Source organism: Enoplosus armatus, chromosome 23 (assembly GCF_043641665.1).
Source record: "Enoplosus armatus isolate fEnoArm2 chromosome 23, fEnoArm2.hap1, whole genome shotgun sequence".
NCBI classification, from domain to species: Eukaryota; Metazoa; Chordata; class Actinopteri; order Centrarchiformes; family Enoplosidae; genus Enoplosus; species Enoplosus armatus.
The window spans coordinates 11,601,155-11,623,990 of record NC_092202.1 but is presented as its reverse complement, the minus strand read 5'-3'; the positions used below and the strand labels follow the sequence as shown (position 1 = coordinate 11,623,990).

At 44.0% G+C, this 22,836-nt stretch overlaps 2 protein-coding genes across 3 annotated transcripts in view; one reads left to right on the top strand and one right to left on the bottom strand.

The window, feature by feature from the left end:
• The window catches only part of mark2b (MAP/microtubule affinity-regulating kinase 2b), a 45,604-nt gene extending 43,999 nt beyond the window's left edge, over positions 1-1,605 (top strand). For both annotated transcript variants that reach the window (XM_070930034.1, XM_070930033.1), the window contains exon 21: positions 1,223-1,605. In XM_070930034.1, the coding sequence (XP_070786135.1) occupies positions 1,223-1,572 (350 nt within the window). In that variant the 3' untranslated portion in view covers positions 1,573-1,605. The remainder of the gene's footprint in view (positions 1-1,222) is intronic.
• A 6,474-nt stretch (positions 1,606-8,079) lies between these two features.
• rcor2 (REST corepressor 2) lies at positions 8,080-20,583 on the bottom strand. Its single transcript, XM_070929841.1, has 14 exons — positions 20,546-20,583; positions 16,901-17,026; positions 14,365-14,421; positions 13,203-13,283; positions 12,789-12,841; positions 12,535-12,696; positions 12,252-12,376; positions 11,845-11,911; positions 11,407-11,646; positions 11,132-11,209; positions 10,805-10,862; positions 10,026-10,093; positions 9,556-9,717; positions 8,080-8,433 (listed from the first exon to the last, which is right to left on the bottom strand). Exons 2-14 carry the CDS (start codon positions 17,022-17,024, stop codon positions 8,080-8,082), a joined length of 1,629 nt encoding a protein of 542 aa, XP_070785942.1. The 5' UTR covers positions 17,025-17,026; positions 20,546-20,583.
• Positions 20,584-22,836: the final 2,253 nt, after the last annotated feature.

The following is a 22,836-nucleotide window of genomic DNA, read 5'->3' as shown; positions in this document are numbered from 1 at the left end:
TTTATTTTTCTTCAAGACGAGGGTCGAGAATCAAATATGACGTCCAGATTCTTAGTATGCAGCTTGATATCGGAGGTTAAAAGTTTGCGCGACTGCTGCAGGGTCTTTTGAGGACTCGGGACTGATAATAAAGACCTGCGTTTTATCACACAGAGTCCGGGCTAGATAGACAGCTGAGAATCTGCACGAAAGCGGAAAGATAGAATAAAATTATTAAAGGCCCAACTGTAGAAAAATAAAATGGGGCCAAGCACAGACCCTTGAGGTACTCGATGAGTAGTATTTAATGAACAAAAGTTTTGACATTTTAGTAATTTATCAAGTGAAACTTGCCAAGCATTCACTGATGCTACCTTCTCAAATCTGGATTTGAAACTTTCCTCTGTTGTATATCATAGTTAATTAAATGGCTTTGGGCTTTAGACAGTGAGACGAGCAAAATCATTTTATTGACTAAAATTTGTCAATAATAAAATCAGTGAGTTCCTCACTGTGAGGTAGCCTGTACATCTTGGTAAAAGGATGTAATGATGTCAGATCACTATTCAGTATCGAGTTTAGGTAGTGGAATGGGTTGGTGCATCCCTGGTTACAGCCTGGGGCTGTGGAGTTAGAAAGACATTGGACCAAAAGGATTCTATTGATCCTGATAATGTCTAGTCTTTTTTTTTTAAAGAGCTTTGTAGTGCAACACTAAATGATAGGAGTGCTCTTCTCATTGAATTAACAACTGAGAGATGCATCAATAATGAAAATGATTGGTTGTAGCTGTAGCTAAGAAAACTTTCCACAACACGTTTGTCATTTACAGTTGTTTTATGTCACTGCTTCACATCACAATGTTTATGGGAATCAACTCTTATTCAGACTATTGTCTTAATGGGGTTTTGTATCAGAGAATATGCTTTATGTGTTCAACCTCATGTTTCATTCTACGCTCGTTTCTCCATTCTGGTCTCATTCTTCCCGTCTCTCTCCACACTTGTTAATGTTTTTCAATCCTTTCTTTTCCTCTCCCATCTTTGTCCTCCTCACTTAATTTCCAAGTCTTTCGTCATGTTCTTTCTTACCTCTTGGACCCTCGCATCTGTTCACTTTCCCTCTTTATCTTTATCCATTCTGTGCTCCATCACTTGTTATCACTTCTACCCATTATTCCTCCCACTTGTCTATTTATTACTCTCATCTTTCACCCTCTCACCACCCCCCCCCCCCCCCCCAGGTGGCACCGGCACACCTCCAGCCATCGGCGGCCAGAAGGACTCGGCCAAGCCGCGCTCGCTTCGCTTCACCTGGTCCATGAAGACCACGTCGTCCATGGAGCCCACGGAGATGATGCGCGAGATCCGCAAGGTGCTTGACTCCAACAGCTGCGAGTACGAGCTGCGCGAGCGCTACATGCTGCTGTGCGTGTCGGGCAACCCGGCCCGCGATGACTTCGTCCAGTGGGAGATGGAGGTGTGCAAGCTGCCACGGCTCTCCCTCAATGGCGTGCGCTTCAAACGGATCTCGGGCACGTCCATCGCCTTCAAGAACATTGCCTCAAAGATCGCCAACGAGCTCAAACTGTGAGTGCGGAGGAGCAGCGAGGAGAGATGAGATTAAAGGGTGGAGGTGGAAGGTGGGAGGGCGAAGGGGGTGATAGCGAGGATGAAGATGATGCTGTAAGCAGGGTGGGGGCACTGTGGCGGGCAGGAGGTAAGCTAAAGGGTGGGATCATTTTCAAAATAACGCAATTGTTATCTGGACAAAGGTCTGAAGTAGGGCTATCGGTTCTCTGAGACTAGAAAACGTTTCTTTTCTAGAAGTTTTGTTCCTTAAGTTCCCGAGGCTCTGCGATTAGAAACTCGAGTTGATTTCTTCTGAGTTGTGAAGTACTTATAGACCGAGGTCTTCTCTCTTCTCTGCTGGGGTTTTTTTTTTGTCACGTTCTACTTAGACGTTCCACTCTTCTGCATGTCCGATCTGCTCTCTCTGTTTTTTAGAAGTCACACTTTGATCACTTTGACCACTCCTGTCACTTCTTCCTGCTATTTATTCAGTTTTTCTGCACGGTTCCGCTGCAAGTTCTTTTTGGGGAGGGGGGAAACCAGGAAAAGATGGGGGTTGGATGGAGGACAAAAGAAAGCGGAGGAATTGCTGAAAAAAAACTTTCTCTAACAAGTGATGGTGATTGACAGAAAGTTTGGAGCCTTATTTTGCTGGAAAACTCAAAGGAGTTTTGAATTTGCTCTGATTTTCCTCCAAAACTGAATGGACTCCAACTGAGCCAGGACTTTGGTCACTGAAGCCCACTGTCTCTGTCTCACACACACACACACCTACACACACACCTACAGGTGGACTTTGGATGGATGAACTCTGCTGTTGTTGGTTAAAGGACCCTCTCCACCCTCCACTTTCCCGCCCAAACCTCCCCTCCCACCCCAAAATGAACGTAAAAATCCACCTGATCCATCCTTCCACCACCTCCCCTCACACACAAACACACTCTTCACCACCCTCTCCCTCTTAATTTCAAACTGATCAGCACAAACACATCCATCTTTTTTCGCCTCTTCACTCCCGTTTTCTTCCTTTTTTAAATTTCTCTCACGTCATCAAGTCCGAGGTGGCCAGTTAGACTTGATGTTTGGGCTTCAGCCCTTCAAGTCCGTACTTGTGTTTGTTGTTTTTTTTTTTTAGTTTCTTCTTCTTTTATGGCTTTTAAAAAGAGTTGTGCACTGGAAAAGAGGGGCATATGGGAAACTGGGGCGGGACGGACAGCTCATGGACGGGGCTGTGGATGGACTTTATGTTGCCTTTCTTTATAGATTTAAATTTGGGGTTTGTTTTTGTTGCATACGTCAGCACATAAATGCTTAAATGATTTATTTGTACTTTTTTTGTTAATGTTGGTATAGCTTCGGTTGGCATCGCGCCTTCATATCCAGAATGTCAACCCTGAACTGACACATTTCTTGTCCCCCCCCTTTTGTTTTTTTCTTCCCCCGTCCCCTCTCTGCTACACGTGTTCCCAAAGAGCAAATACACAAAAAAGTGTGTCTTTGGAGTCTGTAACAAACAGTATGTGTGTGTGTGTGAGTGTATTATAAAAGATCACTGGAAAAAAAAACAAAAAAACAAAAAGGATCGACGAGGACGACTACGAATGATGAATTATTTTCTTCTTCTACTTTTGATTTGATAATATATTTTTGTGTCGTTGAGAATTTTGGGTTTGTACAGATTTGGATTTTTCAGGGGGAGGAGGGGGGGGGGGGGTGGACCGGGTGTGAAGGGTCATGCCAGATCATATCATTGCTGCCTTTTCGGTGTAGTGCACCTTTAACACACACTCACATTTAACACACAGCTCATAGTGTATTAAACACGACCCCCCCCCACCCCCACCCCCCATGTGCAGACAGGAGTTATCGATGTATTTAATGATGTTGATGGTGACGACTACTGCTCGTTCCTCTTTGGCCCTTTCTTTTTTTCATCGGTCTGTTTTTATTTACTTTATTTTTTAAAGGCCTTATCGGTCCAGAATGGCTTGAAGCAGAGACAGAAAGCAGGAAGCGCTTCTTCGTCAGCACGCTCTCATATCAGCACATGTTCATGTTCAAAACCACAAACCAGAAGAAGCCACTTTCTCTCTCTCTCTCTCTCTCTCTCTCTCTCTCTCTCTCTCTCTCTCTCTCTCTCTCTCTCTCTCTTTGCAGTTTGTCGAAGCAGGAGAAAAACACACACACACACACGGGTTAGAGAAAGGGGGTGATGGGGACGACGCTGGGTCCCGTCAGCTGGTTGTACCTAACTGAACACGTTTCTTTCGATCACAATGACACACTGTCGTTTTATTATTTTCCTTTCAGTTTTTAATACGTCAGATTTTTCTTTACAAGTTGATCATTGTATTAAGGTGCTGGGTATTGGATTCTAATTATTATTCTGACTGTTGCTGTTATATTATCTCTTTCAGGGTTGATTTTATTTTACATTATTTTGTTTTACATTGCTGTAATTTACATTGATTTTAAACGTGTTTTGAGCAAACTGTAACTGTAGTGGTGGGTTTGGGGTTGGGAGGGGTGATCAACTCCTGAAAAATGTATTATTTGTTTGTTTTTTTTTGTGCAAAGACAAAATGATGAAAAATTACAATGATAGTAATAAAAACAATGATATAATGACAGCCTGCCTCTGAAATCCATTAAGTGACAAACAAGATAAATATTTTAAGTCCTTCCTGGAAGTTCTCAGCAGCCCCGTAGCTGACAAAATCTCTGAATATGAAGGTCCGTTTAGTAGCTGTTGTTGGAGCTCTCGGTGCCCAGTGTAATTCTGCATGTTCAAATGTCCATTTTTTTCTGGGCACTTTAAGCACTTCTTGTCCATTTTGGCTTAAAATTTGAGACTGAAAGTAGTCCTGTAGTTTAACAAAGAATCAGTGCTTTGCTTGTTGACGCTTCAGCAGGGTCAATGACGGTGAATTGCAGTTCCTTCGTTTACTAGACCTCTATTCCCAAGAGTCAGACTAACTCAGGGTTTCTCATGGACTCAGCTGTGTTCAGATTCAGCATTAAAATAAAGATGAAAACGTGTAGGATAATCTTAACAGTTACACAGCATATAGTGATTCTCAGGGTTAATCATACTGAACAATCATGGCTGGATTCCCTGATTAATCCCCTACTTTGGCTAGACACCTACGAACCAACCAATACTCATATGCAGGAATAACATGCCCCCCCCTTCCCCAGGTGTCAGTTTGTGGTAAGAACTATTTTGGAATAGGCCCAATGTAAGCACAACAACAACTAAATCAATAAAGGTCTTAAAACTAGATATTGACACAGCATCCCTTTAGAAGAGGGGGCTCATTATGCAGGACCCACCTTGATTTTACTTGATAAGTGATGCAAATTCCTAAACAAATTTACAGTCTGATGACCAACGTTGTTTTGACGTCCCTAGGGGTCTGGGGCCTCAGGCCGTTGCCTGCTTTGTTTGTAATCCATATCTTCATGATAAACATGTAAAAACACTGAAGACATGTCGGACAGGATCCTTGATGTGGAATTACCTGTAGTACACACTCTGTTGGTGTGGTTTGTTTTTTATCAAGTGGATTGAGTTGGAGCCAATCTTTGTATACCTTAAACCTAAAAGCTGTTTTGTGTCTGCCCGCGTTTGTCTTACGGCTGTAGACGGGCTTCTTCGAATTCACTCGCTGGTGCTCAGGTGAAGCCCAGCGAAGTGCTTGTGTCCACAGCCCTGCTCAGGAATGTGGGAGCTGCAGGTGACCGAACCTGTTGGAAGTCAACAGATGGTGTTTTTACAAGACTTGGCATTTGGGAACAGATGATGTGCTCATGAAGCTCACAAATAACACTTGTAAGTATAACTTAGGTTAATGTTACAGACTGAACATGGTCTTTCCCATAAAAATAGAGCCTAAACTCATATAAAACATTGACATGGTGTGTGTGGACAAACCGTTTTAAAATACAAGACAAACACTGCCCTATTTGGTCATTTCTTTATTCTATGAAAAAAAAAACATTTCTCAAAACAAACAGTTCAGTTTTCACAATGTAAACAACTTCTCAGATACAGTACACACAAGCAGTTTTTGGAGGAAGGAACAAATGTCAGAAAAAAAAGTCCAAGCAAAGTCAAAAGGCAAGCCACTTTAAAGCCAAACGTAGTGATGGGCCACTTTGATTCCCACTCAGTGCTGCGCTAAACCCAACGCCAAGGCCTCTGCGAACAAAAGCAGCTGATGTGAGACTGTTAGTGGAGAAGCACTGAACACAGTTTTAAAGATTTATATGCGACGTGTGATCCCAGATCTGCTTGAAAAGGCAGTGATACACAGGCAACTAAGACTATGAAGAGGGGAAAGACTGAGCAGGGGGACCAGCAGATGACATTCAAAAGAAATCACAAGTAACAAAATATCATTTAGTCATGTTCACGAGGCTGCCTGACAAGCTACAGGAACATTTCAGAGGCAGAGAACTGCACTGTGGCAGGACTGAGAGGCAAGATGCAGCATTTCCTGACAGTTCATTGGCTGAATTAACCCTTTGACCCGTCACGCATCTCTACCAGAGAGAAAAGCTGCCTTTCCTGGACTCAGAGGGCTTTCGAGAGTCGTCATCACATCAGTAAATTCCCTTTTCTAATTATTTTGACACACTGGTTAACAAAAATGCTGAACTGAATCCAGAACTGAACTTATCCAGAGGATAACTACTCTCATGTCCCTGTGGTCAACATGAAGCTACTGCCAACAGCTGGCTAACGTAGCACAAAGACTGGAAACATGGGGAAACAGCTAGTCCAGCTCTGTTCAAAGGTAACAAATCAACCTACCAGCACCTCTAGAGTTCACTAATGAACAAGTTGGATCATGCTGGTAGGTTAGGTAACTGGTAACTTTGGACAGAGTCAAGCTAACTGTTTCCTTGTTTCCTGTTTTGTGCTAAGTCAGCTGGCTGCTAGTAGCTTCACATCAGTGTACAGACATGAGAGTGACGTCAATCTCTTCGTCCAACTCTCTCCAAGAAAGCGAATACGTGTATTCCCCAACGTGACCTGTAACGCCTTTTGTTTTGCTGCTTTTCCTGTGTCTAACATGTGGGAGGGTTAGACAACAGTGTCAAAACACTCTTCTAAAATGCTCAACAGCTAACTGGAGATGTGGGAATTTGGTGGGACAATGAGCTTTTAAAGCGATAACAGACTTTGGCAGAACATGTTATTCCTCAGAGAAGGTTATCTGCAGGAGGTCGGGAAAGGTCAACTGTCCCCTGCACTGTAAACCTGCGTTAGCGGTTAGCTACTGAAAATATTCCTCCAAAGTACTGGACATTAAGCAGTGGGACTTCAACACTGAACCAGTGAACAACAAAACGGCGGCAAATGTCTTCTTCAAATGTGAGACAAAGTCCAGTCACGTGTATTAAAAAGCTCTTCTTCTCCTTAGTGCTCAGTCAACAATCACCATCATCACCATCATAATAAAGTATGCACCATCTAAACTACTTACAATAACTAACTGCCTACCTAGGGCTCACTTTAAAAGTCTAGTCGGGGAAAAAAACATCACTCCAGTTAATACTAGTAATACATGGCTATGAGAGAAGAGGGAGAGGTGTGACCTCTCGCTCCTCTTCTTTTTCTTCCATTTTTGAACCAACAGCTTCAACTATGAAAAGCCATAATGACGAACTCACAGCACAGCTTCCATTCCATAGCCCCGTGTCTGTGCAGAAGTACCTTTTGACTCCTCTGCGAGGGTCTGAGTTTTAAAGCAGAGCTCAACAGGAGAAGGTGTGTTTCTTCACATCGTTTCCGGCCATCCGGATGATTCTCTGATCTACGTGACCTCTCAGGTTTGGCTCAGATGTGGGCGACTCTTCCTCAGTCTTCCTCAGCTGTTCCCTCATTTATTCATTATTTGATTTTCCTGAAGGTTGTTTGGATGACTTGATACCTGCCCAGTGGAATCTACAGTATAGATATATATATATATATAGTGTGTGTGTGTGTGTCCGTGTGTGTGTTCAACCACACTCCTCCACAATCCAGATGTTCAGCAGTTGCCATGGAAACAAGCAGGTGGGTTTTGCTCTCTGTGGTCACGGCTTTATTCAACAGCTTGGCGATCCAGTGTCTCTTTTTGTTTTAAGTGTGTGTGTGTGTGTGTGTGTGTGTGCGTGTGTGCGCAAGTAGTGTTTGTTTTGAGTTCCTAGCTTGTTTGTGGTGTGTGTGTGTGTTTATGCTAAAGAACGAGGGTCTGGAGGTAGGTGTTACAGTACAGGAGTACAGTCAAGGGGCTTTAGGCCACTGCCTTACAAAGTAGACCTGCGAGGGGGGGCTGGCTGTGATGTCACCTTAGGGGTCGGAGTGTGTTTGAACGATCACGTGGTCATGTGATGTGTGTAATAGTCCCAGGAACACAGGCTAGGAATGATTGAGATACAGGGTGAAGTCTGCATGCTAATTCGTGTGTGTGTGTGTGTGTGTGTGTGCGTGTGTGTGCGTGTGTGTGTGTATGTGTGTGTGTGCGTGTGTGTGTGTGTATCAGTGCGAGTTGGGCTGCTCCACTTTGAGCCCGACCAGCGACGGAGGCATCTGCCCTGCAGCGGAGGAGGAGGAGGAGCTGGGAGGAGAGGCCCTGAGGCTGGAGCCCCCGGCGGAAGAGGACGAGGTGGTCACCGCGGGCCGGATGAGAGGAGGTGGAGGGTGGTTGTGTGGGGCTCGGTTCTGTAGCGGGCGCGTCTGCAGAGGAGGAGGCTGGCGGAGGAGGCTCGGGGGAGCCGAGGGAGGCGCGGGGCGCAGCAGCGGAGGAGGCTGGGAGAGGGAGGAGGGGGTCTGGGTGGAGGAGGGGGGAGAGGAGCCGCCGGCAGCGTCCGAGGGAGAGTCCTCCATTTTGACCTGAGGGGAGGGAGGAGGCAGAGATGGAGTTGAGGAGGAGGGAGGGTAAACAGTGTAGACAACAAAAGAAGATGAAGTGAGATAAGAGGACAGTTGGAGAACAGAAGAGGCGGGAGGTGGAGAGAGGAAGAGTTACAGGAAGAAGAGGGAAAAGAGACAGATGTCATGTTAGCTCGATGATGAAGAAGACACACGACACAGGAGAGAACTTATTACAACCACCTGCTCCTTCTGTTCAGTACACTCAGGAGCTGTGACGTAGGAATGTCAGCCATTAAACCCACAACAAGCATCACAGGCTGAGAGCCCACGCCTGGACTCTGAGTCAGCATAAAGTTGATGGTCCTGTTAATGACAGACCTTCTATCGTTTTTTCTCCTCCACTTCTTCCTTTGGGCCTGCGCCATCTTGGATTTTCAACTTACTGTGTTGTATGGCAAGTAAGCACTAAGGACACTCAATCAGATCTGGTACTAAAAGCAGCCATTTTGTGTAGTTCTGGCATTCATTTCTTCTCCAGCAAAGCAGCTTAGAGTTTTTACTCTTTAACAGATTTATCCTTTAAAAAGGTATAATTAAGGTTTATGAAAAGTAAGAATGACCATAAATACAACTTTAAGCAGATGACCAGTGAGCCATTTTCACCACTTTGTGACAGTGTTAGCAAATCTTCATTGTTTGATGAAGATGAATCATTAATGAGTCCAAGAGTTAGATGAGAAGATCAATATCAGTCTCTTTCTATGTGTTAAGGACATGGTTAGCTTAACTTAGCATGAAGGCTAAAGACAAGCCTGTTTCCCCTTGCTGCTAGCATAAGATCTTGTAAAAAAGCTAATAAATGTATTATCCAAAATACTGGATTATTCCATTAATATAGAACTCAAGTTAGAGAATAGTACATATTATAAAATGTGTAGTTAAGATGAAATACTGAATGTTGTGAAAAATATAAGCTGTGTTTAATTTATTATTTATTATTTGTTATTTATATTTTTCTTTTGAACCTTTTTTATCCATTAAGAGTATATTTAGTAAAAGCTAACACAACAACTGTTCTGTTCTGAACTGTGAATAACTAACGTGTTACTTGTATCACGTGTATCCTCCGTCACGGCTCACCTCGTCCTCCTCTGCGCCTCCATCTGCAGCAGCTGCCATCTCCTCGCCGCTCCTTCTGGGGTCTCTCTGGTCTCGGCTGGTGGCCACCTGCTCGGCCGCCCACTCCCTCAGCACCTCGTCCAGGTTGAACCTGCGCCGGTAGCTCACGAAGAACGAACTCACCTGAACAGGCAGGCAAAGACGGAGAGTTAGAGAATAAATGAAGGAGGACAGAAAGTCGTACTGCGTTCAAGGACGCAGAGGCAGAGACTGGAGGTCAGAAGACAAATGAAAGGAGGGATAATGGAGATTAGAGTTATGCTATAAAGAAAAATGCTCATCTAGAGAGAGGGATGAGGAAGGAATTGGAGACGAGATGAAAAGCTGATAGGCAGCTCACAGAAAGCAAACTGCTGAGAGGATGGAGGGTTAGACTGAGGTCAGAATAAGAGATGAGGGAGGTCATCTCCTTTCAGAAGGAGGACACTCACCTGAGCTGGTGTCTTGGTCCCTATCACCTCGGCGATGGCTGCGAAGTCTTTACCATAGCGACGGATAGCTGGGGAGGAGACGGGGGGGGAAACGGTTCATGTTGTCTGTATGCATCACTCACAGACATCAACAGGAAACGTGGCAGTGTGTATGAGAGGAAGAGTGAGTGTAGTGTGAGCAGGCTTGTTGATGCGTGTGTTTTCTGTTAACCTTCATCTGAGGTCGGCCGGCTGAGTGCACCTGCTCTTCTCCAGGCCTCACACTCATATTACTACACACATTCAAAGCTTCCAGCTTCTGCTTTCGCTTCATCTGTGTGCACCACACAGCTGCAGTTGATGGGGGTTAAACACTTTGCTCAAAGACACTTTAACTGCGATTTATGGATTTGAAATCTCCACAACTCTACCTCTGCATCATGGACCAGTAGCTGCTTTACTTCTCCCGTAACTTAATTAACAACTTAATAACTCACTTCAATCACAGCTGGAATCTGAATCCCAGTAGCTCTTAGTGAACTATTTTGGAGACAGTCTGTGTGTTTTTAACAGCCAAACTTCACTACCGCAACACGGCTCATCCAAAGCAGAGGCGTAAAAATGTTAATGTGCCTCTACAGTATTGACACAGGCGCTTTCAGTGTTTGGAAAACATGAATATGAATGTGTCTAACAGTCTGATTTCTGCCTGTGAATGTGAGGAAGGAAGAGGAGAGGCGGCAACATGAGGTGACTCTGTAGGAGGGGAGGAGGATGATGATGCTGGAGCCTTTACTCACCCTGCACTGCCAGGAGCTGCTCCTCTGTGGTCCAGCGAGAGTTCATCTTAGGGGCAGGCTGAGAGAGAGAGAGAGAGGTTAGAGTGTGAGGGAGGGAGGTAGGTGGTAAGAAAGAAGAGAAGAGAGGGGTGAAAATGACAGCATGAGAGCAAAGAGCAGATTAGGGCTAATCTCAGTCCCACAAGGGGTGAAATCATATCTGGAGGGGGTCGGGTAAGGGCAGAGTGAATAAATGAAAGAGGAGAGAGACAAACTGAGGAGATGAAGAAAAGTGAATGCAGTCAGGGAACAAAAAAAGACAAAGTCTGTACAAAAAAAAGGACTTACCTCAGCAGGTTTGAAAGTGTCAACACCTTCATTTAAGCCCTGTTTCAAGCTACTGTTGTTCTGTTTAATAGACTGAACCTGAGGGAAAAGGTGGAGGGGAAGAAGGAGAGGAGGGAGAGCATGGTAAGTTTAGTTGTTGGCTGGTTTCACTCCAAATTGTGTTGGAGCTCCTCTAGAAAAACACTACTGCATTTACACCTTCAGTTTATAATCAGATGACCAAAGATGCAACATAAGGCTTAAGATTAAAAATACTCATTCATGAAGGTACATACTTGTCTCTTGAGTGACACCAGCTGTGTGTCCAGCTGTCGTACAGTTAGCACCCCGGCATCGTGGGACGCCGAGAGGGACGTGATGTCTCCCTGCTCCAGGTACATGCCTTTGGGCGGCCTGCGGCGGGCTCTGAGCGGGTGGTGGCGGTACTGAACCCCGAGATTTTCCTTCTTCACCGGCCCAGAGCGACTGGGGGTCGCCTTGTCAGAGCTGGCGCTGCTGGGGTTCTGTTTCACTGCCTGTTTGGACAGAGGAATCGGGTTCTATCAGAATGACACAAGAGTGCAGCATTACATTTATGTATAATACATGTGTGTTTGATTTAGCCAGGCTGATCTCCTCAGGCAAGTCATTACTAATAAAACAAAAAGATTTGTTTGTATAAGCATGCACACACACTCAGTCAAACAAGCACTATTAAATGTCATGTTGCTCACCTCTTTCTTGGTGTCAATCTCAAAGTCACTGTCACTGCCAGGGTCACCTTCCTCTATATCATCATTACTGTAACAAGAAAAAGAAGATTTAACTCAACACGCTCACGGTTAAGCTTTGTCCCCAGCCAATGGTCCATTTCTAAAATGCTGGAGAATGTCAACTGAAAATGACAAGAAATAATATCAAAAGCATCTCATTCATATTCATGAGACTCTTGTTTCCCAGGAGGACATGCTTATCGAGTGTCATTTAACAAAAGAGTTTTGTAAATGTCACATCACAGATGAGTTGTTTCTGAGAACTTAAATGTTTCCATCCTCCAATATCACCTCTTCCTCTGTCCATCCCTCCACTCTCTCCCTTCATACCCAGTTTGGAGTTGTTAAAGTTTCGTGGTGTCACAAACCTGTCATCTTTCTCTCTCTTGCTGACCAGCCTCCTGGCCTGCCGGTCCATGACAGAGGTCCTGGTCCTGGTCTTCTTCCAGCTGTAGTAATACTTCACAAGGCTGGAGATCAGCTTGTCTGGAAGCTACACACAAACACAGAAATCAATAAATTGAGTATTAAATATTGAAAATGTCTTTGGAAATTAGACTCAGTTCTGTCTTAAATGTTCTGTAAGAGTGAGTGTGTGTGTGTGTGTGTGTGTGTGTGTGTGTGTGTGTGTGTGTTTCCTTTGTCGCTCACCATCTGCTGGATGCGGTGAAAGCTCTTCCCGTGGAAGCTGAAGGCCTGCTCGAACAGCACTTTATCCTCGACTGTCCACTCGTCTGGGAAGGGGGTGAAGTTGGCCAGGTCGGCAAGCGAGCGCTCCACGTCGTGTTTGTGCCATAATAACATGCCCAGAGCCTGGAGGTGAGGAGGGGACAAAGACAAGTCAGAATTGAGAGACACGAACATGCAGTGAAATGAAAAAGACATTTTGTCTTGGTGCGCCGTACCTGCTCCATGTTGTATCCATGTTTCTCTTTGGCCATGAGGATGTACTCGTCCACTGGGAAGCGAGAACAAATGGGTTCAAAAGAGAGTAGTATGGTGGACGGGAAAGGAAGGGTAAACCAGGTAGAGAAAAGAGAAGAACAAGAAATGAATTAAAAGAGAGAAAGAAAGAAAGATGAGTTAAATGAAATATAAAGGCATGAGGGAAGGAGATGAAGACAAAGAGGACAAAAGAGAGAGTGCACAGGAAAAAGAAGGGAGAATAGAGAATGAAAGTTTTAATTGCTATTCTCCAGTCAGTATATAGCCATTAAATTGAAGGTCACTTTAAGCTTGTACCAGTGAATGGTCAGGTAGGTAGGTAGGGATGTGGAAGAGAGTGAGTGTGTATGTGTGAGAGTGTGTGTAGAGCTTACACATTGCATCAGAAAGCAGACTGTTGGGACACCAGACCAACATGCTCCTCTGGTCCTTCTCATTGTAGCGGGTTGGACTGTCTGGTAATGAAAACACATTTAGCATTTAAATCCACATATTATTTGAGGTTATATTTGAATCCTTCTCTTACTCCGGCACATCATCTGTGTGCCTCTTCTCCTCGTCTCCCTCTCCCTCAACTCCCAATATCAGTCTCTCCCTGATTGGCTACTTCCTCATATTAACTTTAACTGTCTTCCTCCCTCTCCTTTGCATGTTTTCTCCTGTGACTCTTTGGCTTCCTCTTCATTACCAAGAAGAACAAGGAGGAGACGGTGGTATGTCGGTCAGTGGACTCTTTTGGGAATTCAACACCTGTACACAGACAAGTGAGGCTGCTTCTCCCCTCCTCTGGAGCCATCTAATGGTTGTGGGACAACTTCATCTATGGTGATTGTTCTTCTAGTGTTCAGCCACTTTACATTTACTACTTATATGAGGTATCAGGGTGTTTCACAGAGCCCTATTGCATTCAGTCCTCATGAAATTGCATTTAAACTAAATTAGAAAACAGGCTGACAAACTAGCTTTGTTTTTATTCTGATTCAACATAGCTACAGGCACATGTGTGGCCATTTGGGTTTTCTGAAAAAGATATAATAAATAAAATAAAGGGTTTGAATATTGCACGGTTAACCCTTTTATTTATTAAACAAAGACTTAACACTCACCTCAAAGAAACCTTTCACTGCACAGTGCCACTAGTAATGCTAATTATTGAACACCTTTTCTCACTTTTAAGACTTAATAACTTAATTACACTCTGTGTCTTTTATTCCTTTTATTCTGTGTAAAGTATGATTGCATTTAAACAGGTGGGGTAAGAAAACTGTAAATTAGTTATTTTGGTTTACAAAGAACTGGGGGAAGAGAAACTACATTTTCTTCCCCCGTCTCCATTTTTTCGACACTAACACTGGTCATTTGACCTTCATTTCTCTCATCTGCATTCCCCTCCTCCCTCCATTTCAATGTCATCCACATTTCTCCTCACCTCTATGTCTCCTTCTCAGCCCTGATTTCCTGCCTCTCTATTCCTCTACCTTTTTATACCTCCCTGTCATCTCCCTTTCTGCTATGCTTCCTTCTCTCCCAACTTACCTGGTTTGAACTCTGGGATCTGAGCCTGGTAGTCTCCTCCCACTCTGATCATACTGTCTGTAGAGAGAGACACACAAGACGAATATGAGTTTTTATTTCCCAGAAGGATGGCTAGAGCTGTAGAGATAAAGAGGATGGGGGACAAGTATTACAGTAAATTTCCCATGAAGTTGCAGAGCTGAGGACAGGATCATAAGAAGACAGATAACAGGAGAGACAGAAGGAGAGCCATCGATAGCGTGACAGAGTAAATAACTGAGAGTGATAATAATCTTCTATTTCGTATATGCTCTGCCCTCTAACAGGCTTCACCACTGGTTTATCCTATCAAGGCTCTGCCTCTGCAATAACGAAGCCCGTTAGAGGGCAGTGCACATACTCTTAGAACTGGAGTTACATCCACATAACTTCTTTTTAATTTTATTTCAATGACAACAAACTGTACCAGCTTGATCACTTTCCAGCTGACCTGCCACTGCTGCTATTTGTCATTTTAACTGGTGAGAGCGACGTGCACCGGCTGAAAATGAGAAGCTACTACCTAAATGTAGGTAGAGCTTTGCTAACGATAATTAGCGCCATAGCTTAGCGAATCCGTGTTTTTGCCAACCTCTCTGTCTTCACTCCGCCAATTACCGGTGTGGCCAAATTATTTTTCACATTTCAAACACAAACTCATTTTCTCTCTCACATATAGTGAAATGCGGCACTGTAGAGCTGGCTGGGGTAAAATAGAGCAGCGCTGTAACACTAGCACCCCGAGGTGGACAAAATACAGTAGAATAAAGCAAAGAAGGGATCAGATTTTGATCAATTTAACAACCTGGTTATACAAACTTATATATTGTGGACTCAGGGTTAGCGGAGTTGGTAAGCGCTGTCCACCTGAAGTTGCACATCAGAACTTGATTGTGACTGATTGGGCTTTGTGTCTACTTTTTTTGTAAAAACTCAGAGGGTTTTCTTTTTTCCCCCTCCATTGTGACGTGCTGCTCTGATTAATTACTGGTAGCCAAACATATGACATGATCAATCACCTGCAAAGCTGAATCAGGCAGATCCTGACGCACCTCATCTTGCTATCAATGTAGTTACAAGATGATTGTTTAAACAGTCGACTCCATCAATAAATACGCTGCCTTTGCTGTGTAAAGTAGTGCCACTGCTCGTTTTCCCTGAAGCTGAATAAGCCTTATCTTATACTTTACAAAAATGTGATAAATTTTTTCATGAAGGCACTCTGTATTTCAGGCGAGGTGGGTTTTCCACTAGAAAACACTGCAGGAAACCCTGAAGATGTGTAATTAGTTGGCAAGGGTGCAAACACTCCTCAAGTCCTCAAGTTGTCAGCCTATGAGAAACACACAGGGAGACTGCTTTTAATCAACGATCTAAATTATAGTGATTTTACTGGTTTAAAAGACTAGAAGCTGCTGACTGTTTTGGTCTTCGTTTGTTCTATTTCCTTAATTGTTCTAAACATTTGAGCCTCTGAACAGTTTGGATGAACCAGGAGGCCAGGAAGGTTTTAATCACTGCATATAACTATAGTCAAAATAGCATATATCGTGATTAATATCTCTGTGCATGATATTTATATCGTGATACATTTTCACCACGTCGCCCATCACTAAGTGACAGATATACAGACAGAACCAGATGGTGGAAAAGAAAGAGGGAAGTGCGACAGCGGATGGCAGACATTAAGCAATTAGTGCTGTGGTGAAGAGTGAAGAGAGACCATGAGAGAGGCAGGGAAGCAGACCAGTATGAGGAAGAGACAGATTACTGTTTCCTCAGGGACAGAGGACAGGAAGGGAGGAGACGGGGGTGATAGAAACTGGAGTAGATGGCAAGAAATGGGTGGAGAAAGGCAGGAAGGGGATGAGTAAAGAAGGAATTAAATTGGATGGAAGGAAAGAAAGAAAGAAAGAAGGGGCATGAAGGAGGCAAAAAAAACAAAGGAAAAATAAAAAAAATGGATGAAAAAAAGAGAGGTGACTGGAAGACTTAAAAGGGTGAAAGTGGTGGTTGCAATAATGATAGGAATGGTGGCTTGTGATGCAAAGTCTCAAATAAACTGGGGAAATCTGGGTAGGGAAGTGCCTTTTGAACGTTAACTTAAACTGTTTGATCTCATAATATATCTACCGTCCATGTGCCTAGTGAGATAACGGTTAAAAAATGAAAGACCAACAGCAAGTCAGTGGGTGAAGGAGAGAATGGAGGAAGGAACGATGTATGTGGGCAGAGGATAACAAGGACGGAAAAGTGTGGGAAGGGGGTGGAGGAGAGAAGGAGGGGACGACAGGAGAGCAGTGTGCAGGGACTAAAGAAGCACTGCCGCAGTGGATGAAACCGGAACAGCTGGCATGATGTATCTGCATGATGGAAGTATGTGTTACACATGCTTCATGTTAGAAACCCAGACATTAAGGAGCTAAATCGACCCCTAACCTAGCCAGAGAGCTGAAGTCAGTAGATTATACTTCAGTTTAATGTATGTGTGTGTGTGTGTGTGTGTGTGTGTGTCTACCATGAGCATGCTCTTCATCGCTGCTCTCCTCTTCAGAGTGTGGTTGGCTGTTGCCGTTGGTTACGGTCTTGGCTCTGCTCCTGGACAGGACCCCGGCCCCCGAGCGCTCCATCACTGAGGGCATGGCTGGAAAAAAAACACACAGACCCTAAAAATACAATTCCATCGCTTACAACAACATTCATCAACAAAATACAGTTTGTCTTAATTATGATTCAGTCTCCCATAAAACGATCAGTAAACCTCTTTTCATTTCACTTGAAACCCTATAAAACCTAATTCACTCTTGTAAAGTAGAATGGCACCTTATGGAAGCACTCCTACTATTTTCCGAACTCTGGTTTACAGCAGGAGAACTTATTACCGCTCAACAACTCTCAGTTATCTCTCCCTGACCCTCATTATCACTCAGTAGCTCTCAGCGTCATCTTATATCCTGGTATCTCTCTAATCAAAATGACCTTGCACTGTTATCAGTTCAGTGGGGCGTAAAGTGATGAAGACGCCACCACATGGCCTGTTGGCTATTAACACCCTTTTACTAATTGCGGGATTTAGGCTCAAGTTTAAATTCTGATCTTCTTCTGCCAAGTATTGACCTCAGTAACACAGGCACTTCTCCATCTTGTTCATCACAGGACCCAAAATGATTAACTACTCCAGCTAATTAAGAACATGCTCCTGTCAAGGGGGCACCGCCCACAAACACAACAGAGGGCTATTTAGTGTCCCAGACCATTGTTTAAGAAACACTAGAGCTACAGTCGATCGACAGACAAAAAATATGCAACAATTTTGATAATCAATTAGGGTTAGGGTTATAGGGATGGACCAGTTCAACTTTTTCCAAACGATTTTGATATTCCAACTCAGGGTATCAGCTGATAGAGTGTATGTACCGATCCCATACCAGTGTTTTCTTTTTCCAAAATGTACCTCACCATGTGGAGCTCATTGGAATCATTTTTATGTAAGCTAACAGGATGACAGGGAAACAACAAGAAGACAACACCTTTATTTTTATAAACCAAACGATAAATTGATTAATAAACATAAACAGCAGATGAATAAATAATTGTTAGTTTCTGCTCTAAGAAACACTATTCTGACATATCAATTCAGAGTACTACTTTTAGCAGCAGTACAAAACAATTCAGAGTAGCAGAGCGACTTACATTGTTGACATTTGAAAGAATAGTTGAACTTAGTTAGAAGTTAGAACTGAAATGAGTAGTCAATGAATCGATTAGTTGACTGACAGAAAATTTATCTGCAACAACTTTGATTATAGATGAATCACTTCAAATATATTTCAATTTTTGACCACTGGTTGGATAAGACCAGCTGTCTAAATATGTTAACCTGGGCTGATGATTGGCATTTTTCACTATGTTCTGACATCAATTTAATAGGGGAAATACTCATTAGATTAATCAATAATGAAAATTATCATTAGTTGAAGCCCTTAACAATTCAGTGTATGTGAAAAAGACAAAAGCGATGCTTCGCCCTGGCCTGACCTCATAGTTTATATCTGTCTATGCATATTCAATTGCACTATTAAGATGTCCAAAATGTGATGTCCTATTTTTAGCCTGACATCGTTTCCAGTCTGCAATATGAAAATCTATGCATCCCAAAACTCTAGTCACAGTCTCTAGCACACCATAGAATAAACCATTACATATACACACAACTGCCTGTTAATTCATGCTGAGGAAATCCATCACAACAGCACAGCTAACAAGTGGTAGCATCTGATAAACAACGTGAAAAAAAAACGTGCCAGGGATAACACGAGGGCCCTCCTGCATGAAGGGGCTCTCGTTTTAAGTGTCATCCACAGACAGTGCTATATCATTACGTGGCCAAGCCTCGTTCTCTTCCCCTGTCTCTCCCTCTCTCCCTCTCTCTCTGTCTCCGGGCCAGTTGAGTCTCACAGCAGCACAAAAGACTAGACGGTCAGCTCAGGACACAGCTCCACACAGCAGAAAGTAAACCCAGCACACAACTCCACAGTGCGGTCCCACACGGCAGGTGATAAAAACAAAGACCGGTATCACTCACAGATCACAGTATAAACACCAGTTAAGTGCGCCGGATCTTACAACGCTTACACTTGCTTTCTTTCACCATCACAGCAGCAACTTCTAGTTTCCTAACTTGAACTACGACCAGAACAAAGCACGGACGCGGAGTTACACGACAGACAGGCGGCATCAAGTTATCCCCCTCATTCTCCAGATTAAATATGATCGGTTATGCTTCTGAAGAGGGCGGGGGGGCAATCTTTACGACCCGAGAGATTAAATCACATCTACCAAACTCCGGTAGACAATACAAGTGTCTGAGGCTCTCTGGGGGTCTTTGTCTATCGCGGCTGCCGGTGGCCCCCCAAAACCTACAACAGCTGTCCCCCTCTAACTTCACTGGAAACTCACATCATCCAAACCTTAGACATCCCTCTGTCTACTTACGTCTACCTCGATGTATTTCTGAAGCTACAGCTACAAAAGGAGACGAAGATGTAGGCTATAATCCCGCCCCGATTCACTTTCAGGGAGAGTTTCAGGGGGTCGTGATAGCCTCGGACACTGCTACGGTAGCCTCGATCTCTGGCAGATTGATCAACCGTTATGAGCTAAAACTATAACACATAACTTCTAACCTAGGAAGGGTCTATTTTCGGTAATTGCTCAACCACTCGCTTGTGTTCAGTAATTCATTTCCACAACCTCTCAACTTTTAGCTCCTTAACTTTCAATATCTAGTAATCTGATATGATTATGTATTATGCTACACAGAACCGATCCATACTACACACTTCTAAACATTTAGATGTATTCAGTTAAAAAGGGATAATAAAAATAACGTCTAAAATAAAAATGTATTTATTTATTTGGTCTATATCCTTAATGTCTAAATGTGTAGTCTGGTTCAACTCTCCTCATTAATCATCTTTCTTTACTCATACTGACAAATAACGTTGGTATAATAGTATGTGACTAATAATGTGCTCATGAATCTCAGTACTAAGTTTAGAGTTCCCTTATAGCGGCTTTTTTAGTATTTAGTACAGGTAACACTATTATATTAGTATGGGGACTGCTTTTTAACTATCCTTTCATAATCTGTTAAACCTTGGTTTTCTATAAATGAGTTCTTTATTAAACCTCACCAAAAATAGGAGGTGCTGGACCCGCACCAGGTACTTCATCTGAGCCACGTTTACTAGCTAAATCAATATATTTCACAGCTTTCCTAAGCACTCATCTGTGTTGTGTGTCAGACTTTGAAGTCCTTTTGTTTTCCCCACGCTTACGTTGCTGACTGTTACTACTACTAACGCTACTGTCTGCTGCTGGCATGGAGTAAAAACTCGCTCTCTGGGTTATTAAAACTCAAGTTGGCTCTTTCAGGACGTTTAGCTGTAAACAGTAGCAGTTTGAACGGTCGAAGTAATTTCTAGAGGCTGAACAATAAAAAAAAACGGCGACATTTCTCCCCCCTCACCAAAGTGCAATCTGAAGTCAAACCTAGTTGGTCGCTGGGATGCTAACGTTAGCCAGTTAGCTTGCGGCTAGTACGCTCGCGTTACATTAGTAACGTTACTAGTTGGAAGTCGAGATAACAGTCACACTGTACCTGCGTTTCGTCTCTCTCCGCGTTCCCGCACTCAAAACTTCTCTACGCCTCTTCCCGCGGTTTATAATCCTCTTCGAAGTGCTGAAAGACAATTATTGCATCTAAAACGGCTTAATTCTTGCCTAATTGGTGAGCACAGTCAGTACAATGAAGTGAACTGCATGGATGGATGGTAGCAGCCGAGAGTGTGTGCCGGGGAGACGGACAACACCCGGGGAAAAGTGAGGTGGACATCCGCCCCGATGCGTTCGCCTCTCCCAACCAGCCGTTTGGATTGACAAAAAGTAGTCCTGTAAAACTATTAAGTGTAGCCTACTCTTGATTTTGAATTTCTGCTGAAAAACATATCATTTGACATGTTAGAGTGAATCTTTCACATGTATGTCGTACTGAAAGGCTTTGGCAAAAAAGCAGCTTTTAAAACTGCCTACTTGCAAATTCACACTATGATTATTATCCACAGCTAATCTCGTTTAAATAGAGGGAGAAAGAAGGCGCGGTTATATTTTGTAGAAACAGTAGCTGTTATAGGCTCTTAATCTGCCATCTATCAAAATCCCATAAATTAGGGACTACTTGCCAGTGTGTCGGCGGAGGGATTCGTCAACTGTGCATCTCTGTGCTGAGGCAGGCTGTCCAGACTTGTACTGATGTATGCATGGTGGAGAAAAGGGCAGGAGAGTGGGGTACAATTGAACCTAGTGTGTGTGTATGTGTGTGTGCGAGAGTGTGTGTTTATTTGAGAGAGCGAAGGTGTCCTCAAGACTTAATGCATGAACTGATTGAATAGCCTCTATGTATTCTGCTTATTTCTTTATTTGAAATGTCGAACAATTCAAAGAGTTCTGCCTTGTACCTCCGCGCGCGCGCGCGCGCGTGTGTGTGTGTGTGTGCGTGCATTAATCTGTGTGAGTGCACAGGTGGAAGTGTGTGTGTGTGTGAGTAGAATAGGGAACGTTTCAGTGATAGCTGTAGCAGGATTTCTCACACCTGATGCTGGCAATAAACACAATAACCCCCACAAAAACACACACACACACACACACACAGAGAGAACCTGCTGCTACCTTCACAAGTGCCTGCTGCTGACATGTAACAGCCTGTTACATACTCCTCCAGCTTTTTCTCTCTCTACTCTTTCTTTGGCATCACCACCTCCTCCTCTTTTTCCCCACCTCCTATTCATCATCCCAGTCCACTCATTTTCCCACATTGTCTCCATCTCCTATGTGATTTCTCTTGTTTGTCATCCCCTCTTTTCTCTCCACAGTCCTGCTTCCTGCTCCTCTCTGCACCTCCTCTATTTGTCTGCTTCCTCTCCCCATACTTCTTTTATTTAATTCTCCCTCTGTTTGCTCCTTTTTCCTCTCCTTCTCCAATACTTTCTCCCTCCTCCTACTCCCCCCTCCCTCTTCCTTCCACCTCCTGAATATCTGCCCCAATTCTCCCCTCTGTCCTTTCTCTTTTCACTGTCTGTGCCCCCTGACGGATTTCTTTTTTTGTTTGTTTGTTTCTCCTCCTTCTTCTTCCTCCTCTCTTTTTCTCCTCCTGCCTCCCTCCTTTCTCCCCATCCAATTTCCTTTGCCTCCTCTGCTTTCCTCCCCTCCCTAATATTTCTCCCTCTCCCTCCTCTGCTCTTCCACACCCCCCTCACTTTCTCTCTCCAGTGATGACTCCTCTCCTCTGTCTTCTCTCCCCTCCTTCCTCACCTCTTCTCCAGCTCCTTCCTCCTTCCTGTCTCTCTCTCTCTGGCTACTTATCTGTCTCCCTCTCCTGCCTTCTTCCTCTCATGTCGCTTTCGATTTCAACAGAGTGTGTGTGCGTACGTGCAAATTCCCCTCCCCCCATCCTCCCCCTACGGTGACACAGTAAAGCAGCTTCGCTTCGCTCACCTCCACCCCCCCTCCTCTTCCTCCCCCCTTTCCTCTTCCTCCCCCTTCAATCTTCTCATATTCACCCCTGCCACCTCCTCCACCCCCCTCCTCTCCTGTCCCCTCACCTCCTTCCCTCCTCTCCTCTCATTAGTCAGTGTCCATGAACTCACCATCCCACTGTCTCTCCTCTCGTTCAGTCCTCCAGTCCCTAACACATCCTCACTAGTGAACAACTGCTACATCTCTCCCCTCCCTCCCTTCCTTCACCTCTCAGCTCTCCTTTCATCCTCCTCTTCCTCTCTCTGTCCTCCCCTCTCCTCCCCCTCTGTCCTCCTCTCCATTCGTCACTCCGTCTCTCTTCTCGCTCGGTTTCTCTTCGATCTTTCAGAACTGAGTGTCCCTCCCACTCTCCCTTTA